The following is a 10942-nucleotide window of genomic DNA, read 5'->3' as shown; positions in this document are numbered from 1 at the left end:
AACGAAAGCTGTCAAATAATTGTAGTGGAGTACAAGTACAATATATGCCTCTGAGATGTATAGCATAAAGTATTGGAGAAAACTGAAATACTCAAGTAAGGTAAAAGTACATCCAAAGAGTATGTAAGTAGTACTAAGTACAATACAAGTACAGTAGTAAATGTACTTAGTTACTTTCCACCACTGTGTCTTTGATGTCACTGAGGATGGATGGTGTTTGTAAACCTCAATCATTTTCATGTCAAGGACCCCCCCCCCCCCCCCATGTGTTTGCCCGCGGACCCCCATCTGAAAATATTTTGTGCCAGGGACCCCCATGCATAGGGCTTAAGTGGGTGTGGTTAAAATGTTTCAAAAAACATTCCATATGTTCACAATTCTCCTTTGAAAATAACGGTAACGTTAAAGTTGTTAAACTTACATTTTAAATTCAAGTTTACATTTTGATGCAATACCAATTCATTTAGCTGGGGACCCCCTGGAACCCCTAGGCCTAGAGGACCCCTGGCGGTCCCCAGACCCCACTTTGAGAACCAGTGTTGTAAACAAAGCCCTTCAGCTGGCCAATAGGAGCGCAGTGTCTCGTCGTGTATAAAAAAGAACCTGGGGCGCATGTTGGGCTCACTGCAGTGCTGGTCTGCTCACAGAGAGGGAGAGACAGGAGAGGAGAAACAGGAGAGGAGAGGCACTCACAAGAGAGGAGAGACAGGAGAGGAGAGACAGTCACAGGAGAGGAGAAACAGGAGAGGAGAGACAGTCACAGGAGAGGAGAAACAGGAGAGGAGAGGCACTCACAAGAGAGGAGAAACAGGAGAGGAGAGACAGTCACAGGAGAGGAGAAACAGGAGAGGAGAGACAGTCACAGGAGAGGAGAAACAGGAGAGGAGAGACAGTCACAGGAGAGGAGAAACAGGAGAGGAGAGGCACTCACAAGAGAGGAGAGACAGGAGAGGAGAGGCACTCACAGGAGAGGAGTGGAGAGGAGATAAGAAAGACAGGACAGGACAGGACAGGACAGGACAGGACAGGACAGGACAGGAGATAGGAAAGACAGAACAGGAGAGGAGAGGAGATCAGAAAGACAGGAGAGGAGAGTCCAAGAGACAAGAGAGGAGAGGAGAGGAGAGGAGAGGAGAGGAGAGGATGGAACGTGAAATAAGCTGTGATTTTTCTGTCGGACAATAGGCTGTTTCTTTTGTGTTTTTGTGTTATTATTTTTCGTAATAATATTATATTTTGCGCCGATAACAATTGTGGAAACATGAACGACATCAAACTCGCAGTTCTTGGAAGTGAAGGAGTGGGCAAATCAGGTAACAAGTCCTTCACTTTTTAAGCACCCTCTCTAGACTTAATAAACTGGACCTGAGTTGGCTCTGCACAAGCTCACAACGTTTGTAGATCGGCTATTTTGGCTAATGTTTCCCCAAAATATGGATGCTGGGGTTCAAGTGGTTAAGATGTTGCAACTTAACTGGTCCCTGTAAAAAGTCTAAGCTTAACACCAGAAATGACTGATTTTCTGTTTGCTAAAGAGATGGAGAGCTGGAGAGACTCCTGTTACTGAACAAACTTTCTATAGCAACAATGACTAATAGAGCTTTATATTTAACCAAAAAATATCACTTACCCTACCTTTAATATGTATGTATTATTGTTAAACCTTCTTGATTCTTGAGATGCATCTTTTTGCTCCAGACCTTTAGTTTTCACGCATAACTGACAATGCTAAAATGCACCTACTGTGTTCACAGCGCTCATTGTCCGCTTCCTAACCAAGAGATTCATCGGCGAGTATGCTTCTTCAACAGGTACGGTATACAAAGCAATGTGTTCTCTGTTAAATCCTGAGTGTTCATTTGTCAGAATGAGAATCAACTTTATTGTGACATCACAGTCTACTGGGTGTAACAAAGTGGGTGAAATTAGTTTTTGTGCAAGCTCCACCGTTTTTGTTACTTTCAGTAACAAAGGGGGAGACTAGGAGAAAAATATGTATAAATAGAATCAGACAGTTAAAGAAAAACATGTCAAGGAGAGGCAAAAACCTAAAAATATCTATACTGTATACACATAGCATAGACCAGCAGGTACAGTATGTATGTGAGGTTAGACATAAGGTGGCGACGCATGCAGTAGGTCCACATTAGCAGGTACGTATGTACCTGAGATTTAGACATACTACAAGGTGCAAGAAGTGCATCAACACATTATCATGTTCGGGTGCATTTCTCCTTTCCGACATGTCGCCTTTCCGACGTTGACGAACCCTATACCTAACCCTAACCCTAACCTTAACCGCACGCGGAAGCCACTAGTCGGAGTGGTGAGATGTCGGAATGGAAGGAGCACCCCATCATGTTCAACTAGGATGGTACACCATATAGGTTGATAACTTCCACAGGTAAAAATCCGGAAAGTCTATGGCCAGCTTATAGTGACAGGCGGTGGACAGGTTCTTGTTCAACAGTCTGATGGTAGCCGTGGAGAAAAGTTTCAGAAACCTGACCACGACCTGTCATTTTACTCGTGAGGGTGTACAAAAGACCTGAGGCCGATTCTACAAATGTTTTCTAAAAATATTTTTCCACGATTTTTCAAAAATAGCAGATCTACAAGCTCATGGCGCGGCACTTGGTGCCGCGCCATGAGCTTGTATATCTGCTATTTTTTAATAGCCAAAGAAATCTTAAGTGACACAGATGCGTTCCAGGTCTTAATGGGTTAAAGGAGCAGTTCACCGAAAACAAGACTTATTTTCTATCAATAACACACCCCACGAAGCCTTGAATTCATGGAGATTGTTTTGTTTTTGTCGCATTCCTGAGCCAATAATTTGATGACCGGGTCATAGGAGACTTAGTAGGAGACCCGTCTCCTACCGGAGACTCTGCCGGTCATCAAATAGAATTGATTGATAGAAAATGTGTAATGTTTTTGGTGAACTACTCTTTTAAGGCCCTGACTGATACCCCTAGTGGGAACATTTGGTTCAATTTGTATACTCTTGGAGTTAGCCTTTATGTAGAATGACTCAGAATCATCTTCATCATCTTCATTTAAAGGTAGTGTGATGTTTTTTTGGGTTAAAACAAAAAAGGTTTTGTTAAAAAGTTAAAGCTCCATATTCTCCCCATCTCTCGAGCTCTTTAATAAACAGTGAACCACCAGATCCTCCTCTCCACCCTCGAGGGGATGGGTGTCTCAGGCTCTGCACTCTCCCTGTTTGCATCCTACCTGACGGGTCGCTCCTACCAGGTGATGCTGAGAGGGTCTGTGTCAGAACCACACAGGCTCACTACTGGGGTTCCCCAAGGCTCGGTTCTGGGTCCTCTTCTTTTCTCTCTCTACACTACATCTCTTGGTGCTGTCATCCACTCCCATGGCTTTTCCTACCACTGCTATGCCGATGACACCCAGCTGATCCTCTCATTCCCCCCCTCTGACACACAAGTGGAGGCACGCATTGCTGCTTGTCTGGCTGACATCTCGGAGTGGATGTCGACGAACCACCTGAAGCTCAACCTGGACAAGACCGAGCTGATGTTCATCCCGGGGAAGGGCTGTCCTCACCGTGACATGGCCATCACCATTGAGAATGCTGTGGTGACGTCAACTCGGACTGCGAAGAATCTGGGTGTGACCCTGGACGATCAACTGTCGTTCTCGGCTAACATCGCATCAGTGACACGGTCCTGCAGATTCCTCCTCTACAACATCAGGAGGATTCGCCCCTTCCTCACGGAGAAAACAGCCCAGGTGCTCATCCAGGCTCTTGTCATCTCCCGCCTGGACTACTGCAACTCCCTCCTTGCTGGTGCTCCGGCATCAGCCATCAGACCTCTGGAGCTTGTTCAGAAAGCTGCGGCTCGTCTGGTGTTCAACCGCCCCAAGTTCTCCCACACAACTATCCTTCTCCGTTCTCTGCACTGGCTCCCCGTAGCAGCTCGCATTCAGTTTAAAACCCTGGTGCTAGCCTATAGAGCAGTGAAAGGAACAGCTCCTTCCTACCTCCGGGTTTTGGTCAATGCCCACACCCCTGCCCGACCACTCCGGTCTGCCACCTCGGGGCGACTGACCCCCTCGCCACTCAACGGTCCTTCTGGTCGATCGACACGGTCACGACTTTTTTCTGTTCTGGCCCCACAGTGGTGGAATGAACTTCCCACTGATGTCAGGACAGCAGAGTCACTGCCCATCTTTCGCCGCAGGCTGAAAACCCACCTCTTCAGGAAACACTATCCTTCCTCTTTGCCTGGCCTACTTGTTGTTAACTAGTTGTACGAACTCTTGTTTTATTTTTGTATTGTTTTATTGGATCTTGTTTAGTCGATACACTTATTTGTTTTAGCTCGTGCTCATTTGATTTTGCCATTTTTGTCTCATCTGTTTAAGAAAGTAGGTAGCTGATATATTGCACTTTTACCTTAGCGCTAGGTATACTCTTGGTTGCTTGTTTTTGCAGGAAATGTACTTAAAACTTCTGGTGATTAGTAGTTTTCGTTCCCTACCTATGTTGAATACACTTATTGTAAGTCGCTTTGGATAAAAGCGTCTGCTAAATGACTGTAATGTAATGTAATGTAATGTAATGTAAATACATTTTCTGAACAAACACTATAACAGTGATTACTATCAGAACACCAAAACAATATTACTTACGCCACCTTTAACTCTGAGAGGGTAGAAATGGAACCAAATGGACCCCGACCCCATTTGTACCCTCTTGGTGTTAGCCTTTTTGTTGAATGACTCAGAATGACTCAGTTTGTTATTGAAGGTGCCTCAACACTAGTGTACTTTGTTTTAATCTGAATATAATCCGGTTTCACCAGAAACTTGTCCACTCTCTGTCTGTTCATTAATGTCTGGCACCCGACCAACATGACTCACTCAGACCTGCATAGTCGATGCCAGGCACCCTGTGGTGACGATGGACACTTGAGCAGCTGAGATTAAAGGAGCACTTCATTTTCTTTTCATTTTCAACCTTCTTCATACAATTGGTCCTCAGTAATGCTGATTGTAATATGGCACAATTCCCATCTACTCTAGTCTATGTCTCATTAGTGGGCTATGGACAGTTCATAGGCCTGCCTACCAGTGACATCATCGATGGGGGTTCCAAGCTAATAGAAACTACAGCCACGTTTCGAGCTTGTGGATCTCCTACTTTTAATGCTTATGTGTGACGCTGTTAGCATGATCAAGTAGGGCGTTCATTTACGAAAGAAAAAAAAACACGAACATTTAGAATATGGAGATAGGAGGTTTCTGCCCGACAGCAACGATATAATGAGCATTAGTGAGGAGGACCAATTATGAAGATATGTTGAAAATGTGTGAAGTGGTCCTTTAACAGATGTATAATGGATGTTTCATGTTTGTTTCTTCCCCATGCAGAATGTATTTACAGAAAGCGTCTTTCGATGGACGGAAGACAACTCAACCTAGAGCTATATGATCCATGCTCACAGGTGAGTCCAATTAAACTTGAAGTAACACCATTATCATGATGATACAGTAGCATGCTAAATGGGGAGGTGGAAAGTAACCAAGTACATTTACTCAAGTACTGTACTTAATTGACTTAAGAGTTCCTATTGTTTGATACTTTATACTTACTCCACTCTAGCCTATATCAGAGGCAAATATTGTTATTTTTACTCTACAGTTACGTGACAGCTTTCGTTACAATTTATTTCGCACATGTAGATTATTAATACAAAACATACATTAAGTGATAAATGATGATGTGTTATTATAGGTTAATCTACCCAGCAGCACATAAAGTAGTTAAATTCAGCCCCGCCAGCTGCAAAGTTATGAGCACATCAATGCATTACTAATTACAATCCAATAATATGAATGTGAAATGGGTCATTCTAAATAACGAGCCTGAACGCAGTATCTGTACTTTATTTAGTTTTACTTTCTAAATGTAGGTTTTGATTGAAGATATTGTCACTTTCGGCCTCAAACCTTGTATCTCCATCTTTTTCAAGTGTTCCCAAACTTTTCAGTCTGTGACCCCCCCAAAATAATCATATTTGAACTGCGGGGACCCCCCCACCCTGACAAGCACTTGGATTTGAAGGCATTACACAGTTTGATAGATAAATATTGTGAAAAGGCCTGTAGATCTGCAAACATCATCAGGATCAGGGGTTGTGGTGGACCACTGCTAAATATCCATCTGCTGCTTTTCCAGTACGCTAACATGTGATTTAATAAATAGAGCTGTCTGTCTGTCTGTCTGTCTTTCAGGCCTGTGAGGGGAAGTCCACGCTAAACGATCAGATCCGCTGGGCGGATGGCTTCATGGTGATCTATGACATCAGTGATCGTTCCTCCTTCCTGACCGCCAAAGCCATCCTCCACCTGATCAGAGACATCCACCTGGGGCTAAACAAAAGGTAATTCTGAAATCACAGCATGGTCTTCAACAGGGGGTCCGGGACCCCTAGGGGGCACTCAGAGTTATTACATCTATCACACAAATGTTTGTGTGATAGGAATATTATTGATTTTTTTTACATTTACCACTTGAACCCTAGCAGCGTCCCTATTCTGAGGGGAAAACATTAGCCGAAAATAGCAGATCTACAAGCTCACAATGCCGTTGTGAGCTTGCAGATCTGGAGGTTTGATGTAGATGGAAAAAAGAGAAGACCAAGTACAGAGCCAAAGGTCAAGTATTGAGGGTTTAGGTGGTGAAATGTTTGAAAATGTTTCTCCAAAGTGCACGGTGGGTTCGTGCACGTCTCCAGAGTGCACAGCTGAACCTTATGAATGCTGAACCTTATGAATGCAGAACCTTATGAATGCTGAACTTTATGAATGCAGAACCTTATGAATACGGAACCTTATTAGTTTGCCTTCAGTTTCAACCTTTGCTCCTTTTGGGGGGGGGGGGGGTCTGTGTGGGTTTTATAAATATAAACAAGAGCTTGTGACTAAATAATGATAACTACATTAAATCCATTGGAACACAGGTTATTTTGGTTTCTCAACGCACAGATGTGATGTGATTCTCTCCTGTTATTTCAAATGCAACAGGTAAATAAACGGTGCACTACAGTGTACAGTCTGAGCAGCAGTAATATTAAACTGTTCACTCAACCGAAACGCCAAAACATTTCTTACGTAACCTCGTTGAGTAGTCTCACACGGCCATGCTACACCATAGCTTATGTAACTGGCTGTGCCCACGCAAAACTAATGTACTGAAGTAATAGTTACTGTCCACCAGTGTTGCCAGAGTTTGCAAGAGAAACAAGCAACCAGGTCTATGAAAACAAGCCCAAAAGAAGCGACTATTAATAGGCCAGATGAGCATCGGCTATTTACATCGTATCATCATATACTATTTGAAAATAGCAGAACTGCAAGCTCGCAATGTGTCGCATCCTGGCGCGTTGTGAGCTTATAGATCTGCTATTTTCAAAAAAATCTTGAGAAATGTGAATTATTTGTAATGCGTACGCACAGACACATACATATTAATTTGGGGGCTCATGAAAACATTTTCATGTCAAGGACCCCCAAATGAATATGCATTTGTTCGCAGACCCCCGCCTGAAAATATTTTGTGGCAGGGACCCCCATACAAGATTTTTTTTAGTGAAAGTATTTCAAGATTATTTGACAATAGCCGATCTACAAGCTCACAACGGGTTGCATCGCGTTGTGAGCTTATAGCCAATAGAATACTGTATAGGTTTAAAGTGCTCATGTGGCCTATAGCTGCTTCTTTTGGGCTTTCTCTTCCAAAAGCTGGCAAACACTCAGTTCTTTCCTCTGGCTTGTGTCCCGACAGGGACGCGGACCCCCTGCTGTTCCTGGTGGGGAACAAGCAGGACCTGTGTCACATGAGGGAGGTGCGACGCGAGGAGGGCCAGCGCCTGGCCTCCGACACGCGCTGCCACTTCTACGAGCTGTCAGCCGCCGAGCACTACCAGGTTAGCTCTGTTCTTATTGGCCACAATGTGTACAGAATGTCATTTAGATCAGTGGTTCTCAACCTGTGGGTTGAGAAAAAAGGCGGAAAAAGAAAGAAAAGAAAAAACTGCATCAAAAGTATATCAACAAACTACACTACTATACCAAATTGTCAAATAATATAAGAAAGAGGCAAAACACAGAAAGAGTCAACCGAGTCAAACTAAATGTAATGCCTCAACTCCTACAATTCCAAGTGCTTTAGGGTGGGGCCCCTCAGTTCAAATATGATTATTTTGGGGGGATTATTGTAGATCTGCTACTTTTGCAATTTTTAATTTGAATCCTGAAAAGTAACAGTTTTGGACATATGAGGTTTCCACCCGACAGAGACGATGTATTACAACTACGCAGGCCATTAGGGCTGCGTAGCGTAGTTCCAGGGGGTCCCCAGCTAAATGATACATAGTTAGGAACCAAATGGACCCTTATAGGTCTGTAACTCAGAGAGTGTACAAATGTAATGCATTTGTACACTCTCGGAGTTACATTAAGATAGATTCTACAATATAAATTGGTGTCCCAGAGATAGAAAGGGTTAGTAAATGGTTGAAAATCACTGCTAGAGCCGTAAAAAAAATCTTCTCTTATGGGGGTCCTTGGCATATCTTTTTAAATGGGGGTCCACAGGCTAATAAGTGTCAATTTGGGGGTCCTTGACATGAAAAAGTTTGAGAACCACTGCTGTAAGTCGCTCCGGATAAGAGCGTCTGCCAAATGCCTAAAGCCTGATTCATACTTAGTTGCATGCTGGTATTGCATGCCGTAAATAGGAGAACTACTTGTAGATCTGCTATTTACCTGGCAACTACACCGACACGCAACTAAGTAATAAATCAGCCTTATATTGTGAAATTGTAATTATAAATTGTCCCAGGAGGTGGCGCTGATGTTCTCCAAGATGGCGCACAACGCCAACATGGGGGGCAAGGCCAAGGAGCGGCGGCGGCGCCCCAGCGGATCCAAGTCCATGGCCAAGCTCATCAACAACGTCTTCGGCAAGCGGAGGAAATCGGTCTGATGGTCTGCGGTTCGAGTTCCCAGTAAAGCTGCACCATGTAACTTTCCTCTTCTATCCTGGATTTGAACCCGGTTTCCTGTGCATGTGCTGAATTGTTTACCATTGAGCTAATCGAGCCTGCCTGCTTACTCCGGGGATTCATTGAATCTTGACCTTCAGGTTATTCGTGTCTAGGTGAGACATGAACTTTGACACGATTTAAATGTCTCAATAGAAGAGGAATGAGACAAAATACAACCACCCCAATTGTATAAGTTATATTGTATTAACATAGGCCTACTCTACCATAAAAAAATACATTTTATTTCTAAAAAGGAAGTTGCATAGTGCCGCTTTTAAAAAATACGTTGTTACAGTAGTATTCTGACTTATGAACCCTAGCGTCGCAGTTATGTTGCAGTGATGGTATTATTTTATTAATATTATTGTGCACATTATTGCGCTTTCTGTTGAAACACTTATTAAACACCCAAAGTTTCTTGATCGGAGTCCCTCAGAGCTTTATACTAGTGTCTTTTAGTTCTACTGTACATTAAATATATTTGCCGAAAATAGCCGAGCTCGTAGATCTCCTATTTCCGGTAAGAGTTTTCTCCAGGATTCAGATGCTGGGGTTTTAAGTGGGTTAATACCCACAGTGGTTCTCACATATTTGCATGTCAAGATATTTATCCGCAGAACCCATCTGAAAACATTTTGTGCCAGGGAGCCTCATACAAGATTTGTGTTGTTAAAATGTGTTGTCATTGTACACATCTACTATGTTGAAAATTGTATGAATGTGTTTATTACCAATTTTATTTGTCTGTATTTCTGTGCTACCCCCCACCCCAATTTACTTGGCAAGGAACCAAAAATGGAAACAAACAATCAAGCTTTTAAAAAATATTTTATCCTTTTGTACAAACATATGAGCATGTATATGCATTTTTGTCAATAAAACCATGTTTTGACTAGTAATGTTTTTTTCTATACAGCACAATGTCCAGCTGTCGTGATCAAAAAGCTCCAACGGTCCGTTTCAAAGGGTAAAAGTAAAAAAAAAAAAGGCAAACGTGTAATAACAGCAGACATATGGAAGTCATTCTACGTAGCGGCAAGCGTCATTAACCTGTACTTATATACTTATATATTTATCCTACAGAGCACTAGGTGACCTAAACGGACAAAAATGTCACATTGGAGCTTACAGTCAGGACCAAACGCAGGAACTTAAAGGAGCACTTCACCCATTTTCAACCTATCATCATATAATTGGTCCTCACTAATGCTCATTATAAGAGGCAGTGGTGGACGAGGTACTCACATTTTTTACTTAAGTAAAAGTATCAATACCGCAATAAAGATCACAAGAAAAAGTTCTCTATTCAAAATTCACTTTAAAGTACAAAAGTACTGGCATCAAAATATACATAATGGAACAAAACTAAAGGTGCTCACTATGCTGAATGTCTCATTTTGCAAGTTTTCAAAATGTATACAGGTCTTTAGAAAATTGCAGATCTACAAGCTCACATCGCGACGCGTTATGATCGGCTACTTTCAAATAGCCGAAGAATATATAAGGCTGAAGTGGTTAGTTTGTGTTTTGTAATAATAACCAAAATCTACAATGTAACTAGTAATTCAAGTTTTTAAATAATTGTAGTGGCTCTGATATGTAGTGGAGAAGTAAAAAGTATTGTGGAAATACTCCAGTAAAGTAGGCTAAAGAAATACAGTACTTGAGTACATGTACTTAGTTACTTTCCACCACTGATAAGATAGCACCATTTTTCTCTATTTGGTCTGTTCCCTATCAGAAGAGGGCTGTGATAGCTCAGAAACCAGCCTACCAGTGACATCATCGTTAGGCAGTTTTGGTCATTTTCAAGCAAAATCAAACTTTATTTCCTTTGTTTTTATTAATGCAAGAACAAT

General features: G+C 42.4%; 1 protein-coding gene across 1 annotated transcript; it reads left to right on the top strand.

Moving 5' to 3' along the window:
• Positions 1–1156: 1156 nt before the first annotated feature.
• Positions 1157–9883, top strand: rergla (RERG/RAS-like a). The gene is made up of 6 exons (XM_084079706.1): positions 1157–1313; positions 1755–1811; positions 5404–5477; positions 6268–6416; positions 7820–7961; positions 8879–9883. Exons 1-6 carry the CDS (start codon positions 1262–1264, stop codon positions 9020–9022), a joined length of 618 nt encoding a protein of 205 aa, XP_083935832.1. The 5' UTR covers positions 1157–1261; the 3' UTR covers positions 9023–9883.
• Positions 9884–10942: the final 1059 nt, after the last annotated feature.

Source organism: Gymnoscopelus microlampas, assembly GCF_963454915.1.
Source record: "Gymnoscopelus microlampas genome assembly, chromosome: 15".
NCBI classification, from domain to species: Eukaryota; Metazoa; Chordata; class Actinopteri; order Myctophiformes; family Myctophidae; genus Gymnoscopelus; species Gymnoscopelus microlampas.
This window is presented reverse-complemented; position numbering and strand designations above follow the sequence as displayed.

Coding starts and splice junctions, on each gene's coding strand:
- rergla (XM_084079706.1), top strand. CDS start 1,262: ATGAACGACATCAAACTCGCAGTTCTTGGAAGTGAAGGAGTGGGCAAA. Junction 1,812..5,403: donor CGAGTATGCTTCTTCAACAG/GTACGGTATACA, acceptor TTCCCCATGCAG/AATGTATTTACAGAAAGCGT. Junction 5,478..6,267: donor TATATGATCCATGCTCACAG/GTGAGTCCAATT, acceptor TCTGTCTTTCAG/GCCTGTGAGGGGAAGTCCAC.